The sequence below is a fragment of the Ruditapes philippinarum genome, unplaced genomic scaffold (genome assembly GCF_026571515.1).
Source record: "Ruditapes philippinarum isolate M1 unplaced genomic scaffold, ASM2657151v2 ctg2359_1_1_1_1, whole genome shotgun sequence".
Classification (NCBI taxonomy): domain Eukaryota; kingdom Metazoa; phylum Mollusca; class Bivalvia; order Venerida; family Veneridae; genus Ruditapes; species Ruditapes philippinarum.
The window spans coordinates 1-21,881 of NW_026859459.1; the positions used below are offsets into that span (position 1 = coordinate 1).

General features: G+C 33.8%; 2 protein-coding genes across 3 annotated transcripts; both read right to left on the reverse strand.

The window, feature by feature from the left end:
• Positions 1-637: 637 nt before the first annotated feature.
• On the reverse strand, positions 638-10,767 carry LOC132756566 (uncharacterized; the record flags this gene model as incomplete). 2 transcript variants are annotated; one of them, XM_060747665.1, is given in 8 exon segments in its annotated part: positions 638-736; positions 2,531-2,645; positions 3,744-3,919; positions 6,964-7,098; positions 7,821-7,913; positions 8,585-8,735; positions 9,218-9,375; positions 10,467-10,767. In XM_060747665.1, coding segments are annotated over 8 exon segments (1,117 nt in total), but the record flags the coding sequence as incomplete, so codon positions are not given.
• A 5,820-nt stretch (positions 10,768-16,587) lies between these two features.
• LOC132756567 (heat shock cognate 71 kDa protein-like) lies at positions 16,588-21,847 on the reverse strand. The gene is given in 8 exon segments (XM_060747667.1): positions 16,588-16,805; positions 16,808-17,020; positions 18,687-18,834; positions 19,007-19,260; positions 19,495-20,050; positions 20,630-20,782; positions 20,982-21,187; positions 21,615-21,847. Coding segments are annotated over 8 exon segments (1,953 nt in total). The 5' UTR covers positions 21,820-21,847.
• Positions 21,848-21,881: the final 34 nt, after the last annotated feature.

Below are 21,881 nucleotides of genomic sequence, written 5' to 3' on the forward strand. Positions count from 1 at the left end.
ATAAATTTTTAATATTTCGATTCTAACAACGTTATGTTATGATAGATAATCAAAAGGCAAAGCGAGGGAAGTAAAATGTTAGAAGATCACTTTTTTTAAAACTACGCTGGTGCCAAATTGACGTCATGGCTTACCGGTGTTTAGCCAATCACGCGTAAATAAATTGCCGTGTAAATCTACTTGGGCGTAAACTATAAGAGCCTTGTTTAATCGTTAGGTAATATATTATGTATATAGTTTGATTAAGTTCATGCTTGTGTGAGATACATCCCTAATTGTGTGTGAATACAAGTAGAAGACAACTTTTTAAAACAACAGTAAATAACAACGATTCCAGCATTTACAAAAACGATTTTTTTTTCTGATTAAGAATATAACAGTACTGTTAAAACTAGGCGATAAACAACCTGACCAGATTCCATTGATGTGCATTCAACCTGTACAGGATTGTCTGCCTCTTTAACTGTAACAAACCACCAAATTTGGCGCCAGCATTCTGATAATTAATCATGAAACACTCATATTGTGATGATTTTTGAAGGAATCACTTGACTTTAAAACGAGCGCAAATCCATTGCTGCCGTGAAAGTTTCAAGCAGTGAACAAAAACAAACATTAGATATCACATTACTTACCAAGTTGTCTGTCTCTGCTTGTAGTTGAAAATCACCAGTAGCTCCCGTGTTTTTGATGGTAAACGGTATAAACAAAGGGCTATAACAAGAATGAATAGATTCTGAAAATATAGCAATTACCAAATATACAATACATTGCCAAAATAACTTTAATTTCTTAAATAAAAATGTTATACTAGTAGTTCACAATCATAGTGTTTTAAAGTAAATTAGAATTATGTCCACCAATTATGAACCGTATCAAGTACATAATACTAGCAATATTCCACTCGTTGAAGCGAAGGGTCCATCGCAGCGTCGGTGGTGTATTCGTCGCAGAAGCGGTGGATAAAATATGGCCGTTTGCTGTTGTTGGTAAGTATATAACAGAATTCTGTTTTATGTTAATGATAAAGGGCACTATATATATATTCTTACTTTACGGCGCATTTCAACTGGAATAGTGCATTCACACACAAAAATTACTTGATACTTAGTAATAATCCGTAATAAAATGTTGAACGTGACTTTTTCTATGATAATAACGGCCAAAGGAATTTTCAATGAAAGGAAAATGAAAGCGGAAATCTGACATCTATTTGTACGAGCGTATATGTAATAATATTGTTTTAAACATCAAATAAACACGTTTCTCAGATGTCAAAGTAAGAAAAGGGTTGTACTCAATTGAAAAGTGTGTTACGTTAAGCTAAACCCTCACAATATACATAAATGGTATCGGACCCACCGCACTGCGTTGCAATCGAATGAACCGCCGTCTGTATTGAAAACATTTTTTGTCATTTATTTTATAAACAGGCAATAACAATTTTCCAAATTTTTAAATTAGGGTTAATTTGTGAAAATTTCATTTATACAATGTGATGCCGTTGTATTATAGGAACGTTTTGCACACATTTGTACACGTTTTAACCAAAATTAGGCAAAAGTGACGTCCCCTCGTCAAACTGTACAGAAGTGTTTGCATAAACGGCAATGAATTGCACCGTGTGCGTGTAATAAGTTGAAAGAGGACATATGTGGGCTCCAGTCTCACAAAATATTCAACAGGCAAAAAACATTAATTCTTAACCTGATGAATTTGGTAGTTCCATTTATGGAACTTTCTATTGTAAGTTACCGGGATAACAAGATGAGGTATCTCTTTACTAGTGGCAAATGCGGGATCTCTATATAAGTGGCAAAGGCGGGATCTCTATATTAGTAATAAAGACAGGATCTCTATACTTGTGGGAAAGGCGGTATCTCTATACTAGTGGCAAAGGGGGGATCTCTTTTCAAGTGGCAAAGGCGGAATCTCTATATCAGAGACAAAACCGGGATCTCTTTACCAGTGGCAAAGGGGGATCTCTTTACTTGTGACAATGGCGAGATCTCTATACTAGTGACTAAGGTGAGATTTCTTTACTAGTGGCAAAGGCGGGATTTCTTTACTAATGACAATAGCGGGATCTCTATACTAGTGTCAAAGGTGATATCTCTATACAAGTGGCAGAGGTGGGATCTCTATACTAATGACAATAGCGGGATCTCTATACTAGTGCCAAAGGTGATATCTCTTTACTAGTGGCAGAGGCGTGATCTCTGTACTAATGACAATAGCGGGATCTCTGTACTAATGACAATAGCGGGATCTCTATACTAATGACAATAGCGGGATCTCTATACTAATGACAATAGCGTGATCTCTATACTAGTGTCAAAGGCGTGATCTCTGTACTAGTGGTAATTGTGAGATCTCTATAGTAGTGGCAGCGGCAGTGGCAACTCACTTTCTGCTCTAGCAGAGTGAAGGGTAAATCGGAAAGTATAAGTGTGCAACTGTTTTAGTTTAACTTATATACACGATTAAATATTATTTTGCCTGCTAATAATTTCTTTTCACATAATCATACCTGATTCAGAATTGTTCAAAATAATCCGGATGCCGATTGGCTGGACTAAAGTATCCTGTTCTCTCGTAAATATGTTCCCATCTTTGTCTTTCCCAATAACGCCAACATATACATCCTATATTGATAACATAATATTCATATATATACATATTCAACATAACAATGATGTATACCCAACATCACTTATTCCGCGTCATCACTTATTTCACGGTAATGGCATATTTTCATGTGATCAGTGTTAAAATTGGTCAGAATTGACCTATTTTATTCATACACCTATGCAACTAAGTTTTCGTGCAAAATATTTTAAATCTCTAGATTTTTTACGTAAAACAGAACATCACTTTACAAATTTCTGTAAAAAGCAAAAATAGTCCATTAAATTTGTGCGTATGTCGGAAACAATTATCATTTTCTAAATGTTCTTGATTGTAGAAGAAATAAATTTTGAGTTACAAAGTAAGGATGGTGATTTTATTTTTTAAAATAAGCAAAATAACATGTAGAAATTGTAAATGAAACATGAAAAAACTGAAATGTAACACCATTACCGCGATTTAAATGATGACATACTGGCCGACATAGGGTCTAAGTTTGGTTCATTAAAAATGACTTTGACAGAATAAATTGTTGTTTCCTTGTGCCATAAAGCAGAAAACACCTATATGTTATAGCTTATGACAATTTTTGTACCATAAATTTCATTTGTTTTTTTCTTTCTGGTTTCAAAGCGTTAAGTACCGTGAACTAAGAGGAGCACAGTATAAATGTTTATCTAATAAATATGTCACTTTCTCTAGAAAAATATGTTCCATTGAAAAATCTTGGACAGAAGAAGTTCTCAATATTAGAAAGGGTTATCACTTTGGGGAAGAAATAAGTGTTGTTGTTGTTGTTTCGGGTTTTTAATAGTTAGTATTTTCACCGAAAACAAATATCATACAATGCTAGTAACAATTATCTATAATATACATCAAATTAATGTCTTTTATTCTCTTTCTTATAGTCATTCTTTCTTCAATTGCATTATATTCTTTCTTTCTTTCTTTAATTGCATTCTATTCTTTCTTTCTTTCTTTCTTTCTTTTCATCTTTCTTTCTTTCTTGCTTTTCTTATTCTCTTTCTTTGTTTCCTTCTTTCTTATCAGCAGAACATGTATAAAATATCAATCTTAGGTTTTTTTTTTTATTTTGATATCACAAATTTCATCACCTTTTTTGGCCATACCACTGGAATGAGAAACGCTTTACTTGTCCTTGACCCCCGTAACCTCCCAACAGGTGTCGTCTGTATTAGCGTTCCATTGACGGCAAACATCTGCAAGCTTGTCCAGTTGGAAACCAAGTCCAGTCCGATAGGAGAGACTTTCACATATGTTGAATTGCTACCTTTATACAACAAAATGAAAGTTTAAGGAAATTTGTGATAAATCCTAATTAGAAATACTTTGACATGTCAGTCAGAAATGCTACATAGATATTCTTCTAGGTTACATGACACATGTACAGAATGTATATTAGTAAAAAAAATCAATATACATGTATTTATATTGATTGCCTATTTTAGAAAATCGTTAAAGATCAAGACAATCTGGCAACTTGAACTTATTTGTAAAGACAATGGTTGAAGTGAGAATGAAACAATTTTAATTGGCTTTGAACAGTCGCTATACGCACATTGGTCTGGACAGCAAACACGACACTGTTTTTATGATGACATTAAATTTGTTAGCAAGCACCTTAATTATACTGGCACTAGTATTACGGCTGAAATGTTTGTCTCAGAACATTTATTAGATTGGAGCTACTAATCGCAGTATGAATATGACTTTAAACACCATATATTATACAATGTTACATTTGCTAATATTTTTTCCTTATCCAATTATAACGATGAAGTAATTTGCATACTTCCAGCTTATTTGCGAAGGTCCAGCTATCTTGGCAAGAACTTTGCATATTTCCGGGTAACTTGCCAACGTGAATGCATACATCCGACTTACTTGTCAAAGCGCATGCACTCTTCCGGTTTACTTGACAATGTACATGCATACTTTGGGCTTATTTTTAATAACATACATGATTGTTCTCAAAGACAAGTTTTCTTATATTATTATCATATACATCATTATTTTTTCCGAATTTGACATCTGGTTGTAGTTACTTTTAACGACAGATAGTATTTCAAACATTGTTGAAGATTACTTTAAATCTTTATACAACTACCAAATACACTTGTGTCATAAAGGTTCAACGAACTATGGCATTCTTTTTAAGCCATACTTCAAATATTACAACCCCTTTAGAGTGTTCATATTTTTGTAGAAAAATGCTTGTTATCTAAACAACCATCTACGGAACAAAAATGGATCATATTTTACCGATTTGTTACCATTAATATTCCATAATTATATACCATAAGTATTTTCAAATGCCGTGTTTACTTTAAAAGACAGATTGTTATCTTGACCTCATGTAGGGCACACTTTGCTTTGTTGCTGTTTATTTTTCTTTTCTTTTCTTTTTTGCTTTGTTTTGTTTTGTTTTTGTTTTGTTTTGTTTTTTAAGCGGGGGTGTATACAATGGATTTGTCCTGAAACAGTGGTACGAATGTAGTTTAAACTTTAGAAGCCGACAGTGTGGTATAGCCAAATTGCATAGATGAACACGCTGGTCTGACTCATACCAGTGGCCCTGTTTTAAAAATATGAGGCTATTTTCCCCCATGTGTCATAATATTTTATATCCTGGTTTCCAGCTAGTATCTAGGAATGAGAAGAGCCTTGTTTATCAATTTATCACAGATTTGAAAATACGATTTTTACGGCTTCGTGTTAAGCTAATATTGCATTAATCAGATTTTTTATATACTTTCATACATTTTGTGTCGTTTGTTGTTGTTGGTGGTGTTTTACTCTTTTTCTTTTTTAATGTATTTTATAAAGTTAATAAATTAAAAAAGAGAAATTGTTAACACTTTCAGACTTCATATTACCGTTCTATTATTTTAAATTTATACACTGTATAAGATTTTACGCGAAGGCATGATGTCCCCCACGAATTCAAACACAAAATGAGCCGCGTCACGACAAAACCAACGTAATGCGTTTGCGACCAGCATGGATCCAGACCAGCCTGCGCATCCGCGCAGTCTGATCGGGATCCATGCTGTTCGCTTACAAACCCTATTACAAGTAGAGAAACTGATAGCGAACAGCATGGATCCTGATCAGACTGCGCGGATGCGCAGGCTGGTCTGGATCCATGCTGGTCGCAAACGCATTACGTTGGTTTTGTCGTGACGCGGCTAAAATGTTGACAGCAAACATTCCATGTATTATATGCTTTCCTTTTAATATATACATGTATATACGTGTCCGTTTATATGATAGATATATATGTAATTTTGAAGAAGAAAAAAAAACTTAAAGGTGGAATATTGATATACCCTGAAAAGTATTCACTTTTTATATGTTTTGTACGGAATGCCGTTAGGGCCATCGCCTATGAATGTGTTGATCTAAAACGCGATAGTCGATAGTACGATGGTGAAAACGCGAAATCACGAAACTACGATGGTGAAAACGCGAAAGCACGATGATGAAAACGCGATAGTACGATGATGAAAACGCGACAGTACGATACTACGATGATGAAAACGCGATAAACTATCGTGTTTTCACCATCGCACTGTCGCGTTTTCACCATCGTAGTCTCGTGATTTCGCGTTTTCATCATCGCACTGTCGAGTATCGCGTTTCAGATCAAACCATTCATAGGCGATGGCCCTAACGGCATTCCGGAATGCCGTTAGGGCCATCGTCTATGAATGTGTTAATCTGAAACGCGATAGTCGATAGTGCGATGGTGAAAACACGAAATCACGAAACTACGATGGTGAAAACGCGATAGTACGATGATGAAAACGCGATAGTACGATGATGAAAACACGACAGTACGATGGTGAAAACGCGATACTACGATGATGAAAACACGACAGTACGATGATGAAAACGCGATAGTACGATGGTGAAAACGCGATAGTACGATGGTGAAAACGCGATAGTACGATGATGAAAACACGACAGTACGATGATGAAAACGCGAAATCACGAAACTACGATGGTGAAAACGCGACAGTACGATGGTGAAAACACGATAGTTCATCGCGTTTTCATCATCGTAGTATCGTACTGTCGCGTTTTCATCATCGTACTTTCGCGTTTTCATCATCGTGCTTTCGCGTTTTCACCATCGTAGTTTCGTGATTTCGCGTTTTCACCATCGTACTATCGACTATCGCGTTTCAGATCAACACATTCATAGGCAATGGCCCTAACGGCATTCCGTAGTTTTGTCCTACCTTTCACTTCATAAATAGCTACAGTGAAATTTAAAGGTTTGAGTACAGTGTCAGACACATATCTTTTTACCTGGAATCGGCTGTCCTGGCACCGTATTACCTAAGCTGTCACACATCGAAAGATCAAAATCAATCAAACTGCTTCCGTGTATGGTGACGTCATAGTTCTGATTGTGCGTGTCATATATTGACAAGATCCAACTTCCTTAAATAAGAAAATATATAAACAATTAGTTTCTGATCAAAACATTGTAAAATAAGAGAATAGTTAAAGAATAATTAATGTACTTTTTAAAAAAGTAAAAAGGAACCTTCATGGTAGAGTAGTAAAGGTTGGTGACTCCACTTGCATTTCACAGATGCGGGTTTGAATCCCGTTTTAAACGGGGAACCTATCAAGCATATATACTATTTTATTGATCGATTACATAATGATATTTATCTTGACTGTATACAAATTTGATATTTAAAAGTGTGTAAAAAAACATCATTATATTAATATGTGTTTATATCTAAATATGTATATTTTTATACTGTAACTATATAGAATGATATTCTGTGATTATTTACATTGTTAATATTTTGCTTGTTTCATTAGAATTGTGATATTGTAAAGAGAGGAAATAAAGATATTATCATCATTATGTTAATGAAGAATGACAATTTATGACTGAAAAAGTGTACGGCGGAGCACTATCTTGGGGCTTTTTTACTGAAACAACCAAGCATATTAATTAATAGTATTATGTGTATCTGTTTGCCAATTGAGTACTGGTATGGGGAAAACAAAACGAACCAAAACTGGTTAATATTTATCATGCCGTGAAAACAATGGACGAAAAAACTATCTTGGTTGCGTGCTATTTTGTTTAAAAATGAAAAAAAAAACTCGCTTTTGAGGTAGATTGCATAAGAAATATAATTTACCTGGAACAAATTTTCGTGATATCATCACATACGTCATTGTTGTCGTATCTACCTTCACTGTCACATTTACACTTGTTGTTGTTAAATTGCTGCCTGTATGTGTAATATATTAAATAACTATAAATTTATATCTTGATTTCTTACAAAAATGTTGATTTTCGCTCAGTACTGGTGTATACATTAGAAGAACTAATTGAAAAAAGGATTTGAAAGTTTATTGACATGGCAGGACAGGAAATAATATTTCGAATTTAATTTTCCATTTGATATAGGTCTAGACCAATAACTTGGTGCAAAGTTCCAGAATCATTAACTTATTCTGTTTTACCAGAACAATAACTCGTAACTAAAATAAATAAATAAATAAATAATAATAAAAATTGCAAATCCTTTTCAGCTTTTGGACCTCATTAGAGTTCCTTTAATGAAAAATTGAGCAAGTATAATTATGATCCTGTTAAAGAAAGAAAAGATAGTTATGATATCCTGGTACATAAATAAAACAGAAATAAAACAAAATACAACTATGATCCTGTTAAAGAAAAAGAAATTATTATCTTTGAAGTTTGACAACTCTATGTAAGAAAAGTAGCAGGTTAAAAGAATGCAAGTCCCCAATCCCACTGAAATTCTACTGTACGGTTCAAAACTGTTAACAAATAAATACATTCTAGCTGCGGTGTTCATATCATTGCTAATCCATGGAAGAAAAGTTCAAGGAAACATTGTATGTATACGTTTTTAATTTCGACAAAAAGTTTTACCTGTCGGATCTGTGACTATCACTTTGTCTGGTTTACAACATGATGTCTTTATTTCTAATGCAATTTTAGTCAGTGAATTGTCTACATAAAATGGAATCTGTCCCACGCCATTAATTTTCAGTTGCCTCCGTTTCACAATCACAGGGTTTGTCTGAAACATGAATTTGTATGAAATTTCAAAATAAGTCAAAAGGCAAAGTACATGTGTGCCTTGTGTCAAATTGCGTGTACTTATACTTTTTCTGGAAGTATAAAATATCTGTGCAAAGGCAAAGGAAATTTGTCAAATGGCATAATAATTATTTTATCTTTTTTACTTTATTCTTTTTTTACTTTATTTTTCTTATTTTTTGATTTATTTATTCATTTATGTATTTTGAAAATTTGTTAACTATTCTGAATATACTTTAGCCGAGAAATTATAAAGGCACTCTTTCACAAAACACATTATTCCCAAATAAAAATATAAACCATTGCTATGTATAATGCTGCATATACATGGTTACAATGCAATAAGTTTTTTTCTGTTGTTGTTGTTGATGATGATGATGATGATGATGATGATGGTGATGATGATGAAGATGATGATGTTAAAAAAACATATAATTTTCAAATGAATAAAAGTATGCTCACCAAAGTCACTGTGCTCAGTACATCAACGGCTTTTGAAATATTGTCCTTGTCCACATGTATCACGGAACCTCCCGAAATACCCGCCAGATGTCCGTAAATATCCGTTCCATTTGCCGAACGCTTCCGAACGAATTTCCTAGCATAGTTGTTTTTCTCATCTTTAAAGGTAAGTATATATTTGTGTTAAACAGTAAAGACGCTGTTTAAAATGATTTTACACAAAAATTAAGCATTCTTGCAATTTGTACTTAAATAACACAAATTAATTTTAATCTTCGGATGAAAATTAGCGAGGCACATAAACAGAAATAACAGAAATTGAAAAAAAATGTTTTTTCCCTTCTTTATATAAAATACAATCATTAGTTTTATAACGTTGCAAAATGGCTTTGTGGCACGTTAGATGCTTTTTCACCTGAAGAAAGTTATAGTGCTGAATGTGATGCTATTTGTCATAAAAGTAGCAAAATGTAAACAAAGTAGTATTTTGACTACCATACAAAATAATAAATAATTGTAACTGTACTAATTGCCAATAGCAAAGGATGGTTCACGTTTATTTGGCCAACGATCGAGTAACTTTTTCGACACAATAACAGGACACCAAAATAAAAATGTTTTTGTGAGTAAAAAAAGCATTTCTGGAGCATAATGTGCCTTTAACCACGGATTTATATTACACTATAAATCCGTGCTTTAACACAAAAATAAAGTTAGTGAATCATTGCACAAAACATGTAGTATACATACATGTGAATAAAAGGATACATCACGGAATATAAATCCGTGGATACATGTATTGATAACTGGTATTCCTCTAGTTTTTTACCATTTTATAGTCTATAAAAATATTTACAGAAGAAAATGGATTTGGTACAGCTTTAATCAAAACATAGCTAAAGACATAACAAAAGTTACAATTTTAGCATAAAACATACATATACAGATTAGTTTTCAGCAGTGGCCTTTGGAGAATTAAACAAGAGTCGGTATGATAACAATGTGATTTTTTTTTCAGTCCGTTGTATCAATTAATAATCGGCGTTTCGCATTTTTTTTTACTTAAAATGGTAAGTAATTCCATATGTAAAAAAATAGGAAAAGAAAAAAAAAGAAAAAGAAAAAAATGTCAAATTTAATTATAATGTTAATAGATTATAATCATAATAATGACGAAAAATCTTGTATTGAACAACTTTGCGATCGATATATACACATATTTTTATGTATCAGAAAATGAAAATTATACCGATTATTAAACCTCTCTGATGGTCATTTCCAATATGGGCATCGTCTTTTATATATCCACCATTAAGGGCGTTTCCAAACACTTTATTTTCTTTCTCATTTTCAGAATCATAATTTGTCAAATTTCCACTACAAACATATATTGCACTGTTTATTATCACAAACACAAGGAAAAATCCGTTTTTAACCATAGTTTCAATATTTGTTATAGTTTCGTAATGTTCACTTTAACAATTCAAATACATCTAACTCGTTCATTTATTTACACACTTTAATATCAACTGATAACGCTACATGATAATACGTCACAAGTATGATTTATCACTAAGTTATCGAATCCTATTTATATCAAAATATGATTTCCATATCATATCAATATAAAGCAGAAATGGCAAATGCGTTAATTTATTCATATTTTTCCTTTTATCGGAAATGCTATATAACTTTAAAAAAAGAAATAATTATGATACAGCAGTATCAGTTATATTAAATTCGCATTAAGTCATGGAGCTTTCCTGTAGCGAAAATATACTATAGTCTATAGTAAGACCTACCCGTATCACTTATACGTATTTTTTCTCCAAAATACTTTCTAATAATACACGTGTACAATTTATTATTATAGACGTTGAAATATGAATTTTTTTCAAAACGGCTTACATTAAGTTTTTTGATATATTTGATCAGTACATGTGCTGGGATTGACAAATATGCATTTTATTTGGATTTTTAAGGCGTTTTGAGCTCCACACCCCAAGTGTCTGTGTAATGTACGTCCGAGGTGCGGTGTAGTATTTCATATGCTTTAACACACTTAACGATACAAAATGGCAAGAATCAGAAAGAATTTCCACTGCTATAAGTAACAAGTAAAAACGCACCAGTGAATTTGCATTCTGAATCGTCTGCGGTCCGATACAAAAGAAAGCTATTATAGTGCCCTCTCAGTAATCCAGGGGTCGTGAGCTCGATCCACCGTTCTGCCACTAACAATACCGTTAAAAGTTTAATCCAGGGGTCACTCCACCCATTAACAATACCACCCATTAACAATACTGTAAAAATGTGTAATTTAGGTGTCGCGAGCTTGATGCACCGCTCCCCCAATATCCTCCGAGTCCTCTATATCGGTGCTCTACACCGGCAATGTAACAGAATCACGCCTCTGGAACGGGGCAAGTATTGTATGCACTATACATATATCTTTAAAAAAGTAAGTTCAGGGAGCGCCGCAATTTAATATGTGACAAGAACCGAAGATAAACAAGGGCAGCATTGTCGCAAAATACGCCCGTCACAAAAGCTTTTGTCAGAGATGTGGGCATTATAGACATGGATATAGGAGATATGCTCTGGACAAAATTTCTATATTTTACCATTTTAAGTGACCATGGCCTTGCATATATTAACCTAAATTACATGGTCATGATAATGACCATTCGTGTTTCAATCCCTCAATAACCGACAACTAAATGGTCCATATTTTTATCTGAACTTGACCCCTATGTGTGACCTTGACCCCAGCGGCAGGGACCTAAATTCTGCATGCGACACTCCACCTCACAATTGTGAACATTCGTGCCAAGTTATATTTAAATCCCTCTATAAATGTAAAGTTTTGCTCCGGACGAGCGTTTTTCAATGACCTCTAAGTGTGACCTTGACCTTCGACCGAGTTCATATGCGCGACACAGCTTCTCAAAGTGTTGAACATATCTATGAAGTTTCATTTCAAAGCATGTAGGAGATATCCTCCAAACGGTCGTATGAAAATCATTGTGGCTTTAGTACCTTAAAGCAAAATAAGATCAAATCATTTGGTTCACAAATACCTTTAAATAAGAAGTTTATAAACTGTCAGGAAAATTTATAACGAATTTATAAAACTGAAAACTTCCATTTTTTGTGAAAAAAATGAGATTTCTTCATATATTGACAGCAGCCATGTATACAAAACTGCAGGTTTGTAACGTCGCTTTTCATTGGATAATCATGACGTTTATATACAAGGCTGCTGTTGATTTATAAAGAAAACTTACTTTTTTCTTTAAAAAAAAATGCTGTACAGGTTATATGACCTATCGGCTCGGGTTATATTTCGAAACAACCGTTTATATATAGAGGATATTTGTTTGTTTGTGTGTAAGATGAAATTTTATTTCATCGAGTGGGCTTTAAAAACAGTATTCTCACGAGTGGCGTAGCCACGAGTGAGAATACTGTTTTTAAAGTTCACGAGATGAAATAAAATTACATCTTACACAACAAACAGACAAATTTTCTTTTTATTTTATGCTTTAAAACAAGTTAAAACGAAATTTCCATAATTTTAAAGTTAATATTAAAATCTGTTTCCCCCATTGAGAGCCCCATTTAGAGGGAATTTCTCATTAAAAACAAGAAGTCTTGAGCTGAAAAATAAGTCCGCCAATGAAGGTTAAATGAATGTGATATTTATTCATTTTATTAAAAAAATATGAATGATCGCTTGTTTTAATAATAAAAACAAACAATTCTTGTAGGAGAAAAAGTCCAACCATCCATCCATATTTCTGTTACTTACTGCGAATTTATATTAGACCTGGCTTTGTAAAATGTAAACGGCAGCCATTTTTTAAAGTCGTGTATTTCATGGGAGGAAAATAATTGTGTAAGATACAGAAGGATATAATTTGGATTTGTTAGTCATACACCTTTTTAAAAGAAAGAAAACTTATTTGAGGATTGTAACAGACAAAAAAGAAGTGTTGACAGAAGTGAAAACATTCAGAAAAGGAGCTAGGAAAATGGAAAACTTGGAAGCTTGCTAAGGAACGCTGGGTTAATTTGCTTATTTTACGAGTGATAGCTGGTCAATGCTTTTCAATTTTTCATAAAGCATACGGCAGTTATTGCTCGTAGGATACTTTAATATGCCCAAATGTCATCAAGAGCAGTTTTGCATGGGGAAGGAATATATTTTTTCAGACTGTAAAAAAAAAGAAACAAAAAAATTTAGAGACGAAATTTTGTGATTGGAATTTGAAGGAATAGAAGTAAGTTTTCTCTCTTTATTACTTTTGACATTTAAGTTATTTATCTATTTCAGCTTTGCTATTTTTTTAACAGCCTGATATTGTCAGAATTGTCAGTAAAAATAAAATTGAGGTACCACATGGGGAAAATCTTAAAAAAGTAGTTTCGTCATTGAAAAAAATGAAATTATATTTTGATAATTTTCACTGTGAAATTATCAAATATAATTTTCACGGATAAATCAGTAATCCACTGAAAAGCATAAAATAAAGGGTCATATTACCTGTCAAAATATCTATAACTAATAATATAAACGTCACAATTTTCCGATGAAGTGAAGTTACAAACGTGCAGTATTATAATTGGTACAGTCCCTTTGGACCTTTTGTGTGCAAAAAAAAGGTCCATGGATAAATGTTATATCAATGTTATTACATTGATATAACATTTATCAATGGAAAAAAGGTCCTCATGGACTGTACTAAATAGCCTTATGTCACGTTACATGGCTTTATTTCGATCTATCATCCTGGAAAATGAGTACCATAGGTAGCACACCACAGTAATGTAAGCCACAGCTTCGAATGGCCAGGGAGGATTTCTTGGATATAGTGAATATTCTGGATTTAAATGACTGGTTGTCTTTAAAATGCATTTTCAGCATAAAATTTGTTTTTGTGACATCTAATATGATCACTGGCAAATTCGAAAACATGGCCAGAAATCACATGCTGTTGATTATGAATGTCAAGGCCGCCATTTTTTGTAAACATTGCTTTTATACAGCATGCACGGTAAAAAGAAGTCATTTTACAGGGGGGTACAAACTTTTAGCAGTAGCAAAAAATCTACAAGGTTGAGGACTAGTTTCTTTGTGATATTTTGCATGTATAGGGATTTGCTAAAGCAGTGACGGTGTTCCTTTAGCCTGTATATTTGCAGATATTTTTTGCCAGAGGGTCGAAATGTGTTGTTTTGGGTCTCGGGCCACTGTAGATTTTGGGCTTCAACGGAATGAATTGCAAATTTTTTGACTGCCTGCCTATTGCAGATGGGATAATTTCTTTGTAGATTTGCAATCTTATGTCATATATGTTCTCAACAAAATGTGTTTTCTTTTTCCAGGTTGTGTAGTTTGGTATCAGAATTATTAGACGTATTGCTTGTAGGACATTGACGGCAGGAACTTGAAATTAACTGTGGAGTGCTACCTATACGGTCATTGCAATCTTCCCCAGGGGCGAGAAATCTATAAAGACATAAGAAAACGTTATGTTCTAGTTCTCTCCCCTGGCCGCCGAGAGACAGGTCATTTTATGCAACAGAGTTGAAATTATGTCGAATGCCTGGCTTCATAATAAACCCTAGGTTTTAGATGCTTATCGCATGGCTTCGAGCTTTTCCTTACGCACACTTCCATTTAGGATTTAAAAACTGTATCGATATATAGAAGTACAGTTTTTTGTTTTTGTTGTTTTTTTTTTTCAGGAAAAAACTCAATTGATATATAGCTGCTATATATCGGCTGAGTTTTTCAAGGAGGTTCAAAGAGGGCATAGGGTCAAAGGGGCCATAGGGTAACATTTAAAACACGCCAAAAAAAATGAGCTGACTGGACCGGGTGAAGCTCACCAAACAGGCTTTGGACACAGAATAACTACTTCTTGTTGATATCTCTTTAGTTTCAGTGTTATGTCCAGTTACGTTTCTTTTGCAAAGTACCAACAAGTTTCTTGTCGATACCTCTTGTTGTTTCAGAGTTATGTCCCGGACAAAATTCAGTGTAAAAATAAAATAAGGGCAGTAACTCCAAAATTGGACAATGCAGAGTTACGATTCTTTTACATCATTTACCCAATGAGATATATCTACATACAGTTTCTTGGTGATATCGCTTCTAGTTAGTTATGTCCCGAACAATGAAAGGGCAACAACTCCAAAATTAGGAAAGGCAGTTACGGTTCTTTTGCACTGCATAACATACCCACAAATTCTCGATATATCTTATTTTTTTTCTTGGACAACCATGACTTATTAGCTGCGAGGTCCTGTAGAGTGCATAAGCTGGTATTGGTTCATTAAATCTGGGGTTGCCATTCGAAACGAAAGTGAAAGGGACACATGAGTGGAAAATGCACAATGTATTTTTTTAACCAATTTCTGTTACAAAAAAAATGAAATTGCAATGAACAGTTATAATATATGAAACTCGTAAGTCACGGTGGTATAACAATGGCTGGGGCGACATCTTGGGATGTTAATGGAAAAAAATATCGTCTCTGCCTAGACTATTTTGACAAACACCTAGATGTCGTTCCAACCACTGTTACACCCCCGTAACTAACTCGTTTCATATACTATAACTATTACCTAGTGCAGAACCTCCTTCAGAGAGGGCATTGGTTCAAACCCGCTGTGGACAACAGCATATACGTTATGTGTATCTGGTCCGATAATGCTTTTCTATTTCATTTTTCTGAAAAATGTTTCAGGTTTAAGACCTTTGCAGTTTTATTTATATTTCCCATGTGTAGTGAAGGCAAGGTAGTTTTTAAATGATTCCATTTCTAAATTCATTATTTTTCACACATCCGAGTTCAGTTGCACCAGATGTTACAGATGATTAACTGTCCATTAAACAGGAAGTCCCAAAATTAATGTTTGATAATTTCTAGTCTTATGTGATTTTTTAGTCTATATGACAACAATTTCACAACTGAAAATAAATCTATGTGAATCTTTCTTGGCTTTATATTTCGACACTACATCAGATAAAAGAAAACAAATATTCAGGCTCTTTCGTTTTATTCATGATCACTTGGCCGTGATGTTTATAACAAAAAGTTTTTAACAAGATGATTGAAAATAAATAGAATACAAAAGTATGATGAAAATGAAGAAGGATGTTAATCAACTAATGAAAAGCACATATCGCGTTGTTGTAGTAGTTTAAAGTCACTTAGTTCAATATGAATAACGAGTAAAGTTAAACACAAAATAATTTGTGTATCAAGTGTAAAGAAAACAAAATCAACATTGAATTTGTATTGTCTATTTGTTCTAAATCTTTGATAGTAGTGACTAGCTTAGTTTGCGACCGTTGGTATTTAATCGACCTCCCCCATGGGGTTGGGCCCCCGCTTGAACCCCAAACCCGGGGCAGCTCCCGGCACCCCATCCAAAATTTTGGGTACCGCCCCGGGGCTCCAAACCCGGGGCACCCCCGGCAGGTAAAAACTTTTTGAAAGATTTGGGTTGCAGATTTTTTTCCAATCCTTTTGTTTTCTATCTCTTCCCCTTTTCGCCCGCTTTATTACATCAAGCCCGGAAAAGACCCATTACATTTATCCAAAAAAACCTTCCTTTTATCTTCGCTGATCTTATCCTTCAACTTCTCATCTTCAACAGTTGATTTCATGTTGAACGAGTAGCTCTCTAAACCATTCTTGGCGGAGATTCTCTCCTTCTGTTTATCATCTTCTGCCTTGTATTTCTCAGCATCGTTGACCATTCTGTCAATTTCTTCCTTGCTAAGACGTCCTGAAGAGAAAGAAGCAAAAATGTGAAGAAACTGACATTTGATCTCGGCAAATAATTACAAAACTTACTAGCAGAACACTAGTTGGAAGTTCAGACATCCAAGGAAGGTAACAACCATCTTAGGACTGTCAAGTCCTCAGGGTCAACTGCGAATGATCGGGAAAAATCATCACAACTTCCAGATTTGATTATAAATTACAGAGTATCAAGATATAACAAATTTTTATGCAGAACAAAAGTCAAGATTCAGACATCCAAGGAAGGTAAAGGCCTTCTTCGGGTTGCAAAAACCCTCAGTAACAACTGCGAATGGTAAAATACATCATCACAATCTTGACAATAAAGGCTTTTTAGCATGCACCAAATAAAGGACTCTTTTTTTTTTTTTTGTTGTTGTTTGGTTTCACTGCACACTAAATTCTAATACCATTATATGTCATCTGGAACACCTGAATTAATCTTAAAATCATAAAATTAAATTGTCCCATTTTCAAGGAAAGGCGCAATAAAGCTGCGGCCAATTTCTTACTTAAGTCGTGTTTATTTATTTTAATACTTTTGATTAATACTGTTTAAAGGAACAATCAGTTTCACTTTAAAATCATTCTTTAAAGCTGCAATGCCTCTAGATGAGCCAAAATATTTCAAGAAATTCAATCTTTAGAAAAATGTTTCAAGATCTTAAGAAAAATAAAAAGACTCAATATTTAATTAATTCTTAACATGTAATGTGCGATTAATGACTGATTTTACAGTATCAATCACTTTAATTCTACTGCGTTACACTATAATTCTACTGTGTTACTTTCTTTGTTCACTGCACAATTTATTTTACTTTTAAATACATTTTCAGAATTTTCATGAAAATTAGCATGAATCTGGAGGCATGCTGCTTTAACAAAAATGTTTAGTAGTCAAGATTCAGACATCCAAGGAAGGTAAAGGCCTTCTTTGGGTTTCATAAACCCTCAGTAACAACTGCGAATGGTAAAATACATCATCATCATCTTGACCAAATATAAACATTTACCTCCATTTAAATATTTATCCTAAACCTACTCATTAATATTTCATCTTAAAAGTTTCAACAGAAAATGTTATCGGCCCTTTCCCCCCATATAGTTACTACCGTCCCTGACCAATTGAGAAGCAAATTTCGAATTCATGGAGTTCCCTTATTATTTCAAAATAAAAACATTTCCTTCTCAGAAAGAATCTTGCAATTGAATTACCAACAAACAAAATTGTACATAAAAAGCATCACATGATGCTTTGTAGTTTTTGCCAGTTACTCTAAAAATTTCCTAATTTTAGACTTTTAATAGCATGTTCCCCAGTTTCAACAGTAACAAATAGCATTCCATAAATGTACTATGTGAAGTTTTCATATAAATCACACAAGTTTTTTTTAAAAGTATTTCTGCCGACTGTTCATGTTAAGATTCAGACATCCAAGGAAGGTAAAGGCCTTCTTTGGGTTGCATTAACCCTCAGTAACAACTGCGAATGGTAAAATACATCATCACAATCTTAACCAGTCGTCTTGTATGATACTTTGCTAAATTTTCTGTCCAATTTCAAATGCCATTTTCTTCAACTTGACCAATCTCGGGTGCGTTAAGTATAAACCTCTGCATGAAATCCATAGCAACAGTAATATAATTACCTTTGTCATTTGTAATGGTGATCTTGTTTTCTTTTCCAGTACTCTTGTCACAGGCAGTAACATTGAGGATACCGTTGGCATCAATGTCAAATGTGACCTCTATCTGTGGCACACCTCTTGGTGCAGGTGGGATTCCGGTCAACTCGAACTGTAACAAATTTAAATTTGTCATTTTAGGCACAATGAAATTAAAGTATTTGGATTGCATAGAAATCAGAAATTTACAATCATGTTTAGACTAAACTTTGTGTAGACATCTTGAACAGACAACTGATAAAAAACTAGTAATAAATAAAAGAAAATATGCTATGTATACCAACCTTTCCAAGGATGTTATTATCTTTGGTCATAGCCCTTTCACCTTCATACACCTGAATAAGTACACCTGGTTGGTTATCAGAGTATGTAGTGAATGTTTGAGTTTGTTTAGTTGGAATGGTAGTATTTCTCTTGATGAGTGACGTCATTACACCACCAGCGGTCTCGATACCAAGGGAAAGGGGTGTTACGTCCAACAGGAGCAGATCTTGTACTTCTTCAGACTTGTCACCATGCAAAATGGCAGCTTGTACAGCTGAAAAAGAAACCAGATCATAAACATTTTGGAAACTAAATAATTCATTAAATAAACACTTGATGCAATTAACAGATTAAAACAGTACAACACAGTTTAGTCACTTTGCATCAGACAAATTAGGTATAAAGTGTATAACCACCAACCTCCCAAAAATTAACCCCATTAATCATAAAGTACCCTAGTACAGAAAATTTTTTAAATGAAACATGACATGATCAAAGTTCAACTCACCTGCTCCATAAGCAACAGCCTCATCTGGATTGATACTTTTGTTCAACTCCTTGCCATTGAAGAAGTCTTGGAGGAGTTTCTGGATCTTTGGAATTCTTGTTGAACCACCAACCAATACAATCTCGTGAATACCACTCTTATCAAACTTAGCATCTCTAAGAGATTTCTCAACTGGCTCGAGGGTACCACGGAACAAGTCGGCATTAAGTTCCTCAAAGCGAGCTCTAGTGATGCTAGTGTAGAAATCGATTCCCTCAAACAAGGAATCAATTTCAATGCTGGCTTGTGTGCTAGAGGACAGTGTTCTCTTTGCTCGCTCACAGGCTGTTCGGAGACGTCTAACAGCACGCTTATTGTCTTTCATATCTTTCTTGTGCTTTCTTTTAAATTCTTGAATGAAATGGTTCACCATTCTATTGTCAAAATCTTCACCACCCAAGTGAGTATCACCGGATGTGGATTTTACTTCAAAGATACCATCTTCAATGGTAAGGATGGAAACATCAAATGTACCACCACCCAAATCAAAAATAAGGACATTTCTTTCACCTCCAACCTGAAAAGTAACAATTGTAAATGTCTCAATTTTCCTAAGAAAATTTCAAATTAAAAAATACTATCAATTTGTAATTGTTCACAAAACATTTGTCTTTAGATTTATGCAATGGATCAGACTAATATTTGTTAAAACTACTTAAAAATTCCATGAAATATTTTAATAAATCTCAACAGTTTGTTAATTAACAGAATATTTTAATGAACCTCTACAGAGATAGAAAATTACATAGGATAGGTTCTTGTACAATGAAAGGGTTTAATAAATCTATTTACTTAAATCAAATTTCAACATGTATCATATTTACATTAATACTAACTACGAAACAACATCTCAGTGTGGGAATGTTACAGATATTTATACGGAGTTTAAAATGGGAGTGCAATAATTGGAATTAAATTTTTTTCTTACATTTCCTTGGCTCTAAAATAAAAAGGGTAAAATATAAACCATGGTATTAACGGTTCCTTCTCCACAAGTGCAAAAAGGGTATTCACAAAATGGCAAAATACAATAAAACCCATCAAAAATTCGGTTCATTCATCACAATATGTTAGGAGATATTAAAATTCAACATACCTTCTTGTCAAGACCATAAGCAATGGCTGCTGCTGTTGGTTCATTAATAATACGCAAGATATTGAGACCAGAAATGGTACCAGCATCCTTTGTAGCCTGTCTCTGAGAATCATTGAAGTAAGCTGGCACAGTGATTACAGCATTTGTCACAGTCTGAAAAGTTATTCACAAGAAACATAAAAACACAAAAGTTAAAGCATTACATCATTACATTACAAATAAATAATAAAGTCTGATCAATTTCTCTAATTCACAGCAATGCTGGCAATTCAAAGACAGTTTTAATTTCAAGCAACACCAGGCAAGAAAGTAGAAATGTTTAATCACAGTTTTAAACAAAACATTTGCCTACCTTTCCAAGGAATGCTTCAGCAGTTTCCTTCATCTTGTTCAAGACCATTGAAGAGATTTCTTCAGGGAAAAATGTTTTAGTTTCTCCTTTGTACTCGACCTGTAGTTTTGGTTTAGTTGCATCATTTATAACATTAAATGGCCAATGTTTCATATCGGACTGCACAGCAGACTCATCAAACTTTCTTCCAATAAGTCGTTTTGCATCTGAAAAAAATAATTCTCATAAGTATGCTTGTGATGGATCTAATGAACAACGGCATAGTTATTTTTAACTGTCATTTTCTTGAGGAATCTAAACGGTTTCATTGCATCATATCCAGTCTCGAGGTTTTATTAAGACTGCTCCTTGTTATAGAAATTTGTTCTATATTTGATCCTGTCAAAATTTTATAAGTTGTACCAGACGGTAGCCAACTTAATGAGTTGTATTCAGGGGTGATCATTCAGTTTGTATTCTGTTATGTCGCGGCTACTTTATAGCATGTTGTAACTGTTTAGAAAGATGCAAAAAATCATGGCACACTTATTATTCAAGATGAACAAAAACACACAAAACTAAACTGTTTAGTAGGCAACACAAGAGTTCTTTAGTAACAAGAGTTCTTTAGTAATTTGATTTAAATTTACTTACCAAATATTGTGTTTGTTGGATTCATGGCAACTTGATTTTTTGCTGCATCTCCAATGAGTCTTTCTGTGTCTGTAAATGCGACATAACTGGGTGTTGTTCTGTTTCCCTGGTCATTGGCAATGATTTCAACCTTGCCGTGTTGGAAAACTCCTACACAGGAGTATGTAGTTCCCAGATCAATACCAATAGCTGGTGCCTTCGCCATTCTGCAAATAAATATTCTTCTAGCATTAGTAAAAGCACTTTCTGTTTTAATTAATTGTTCAA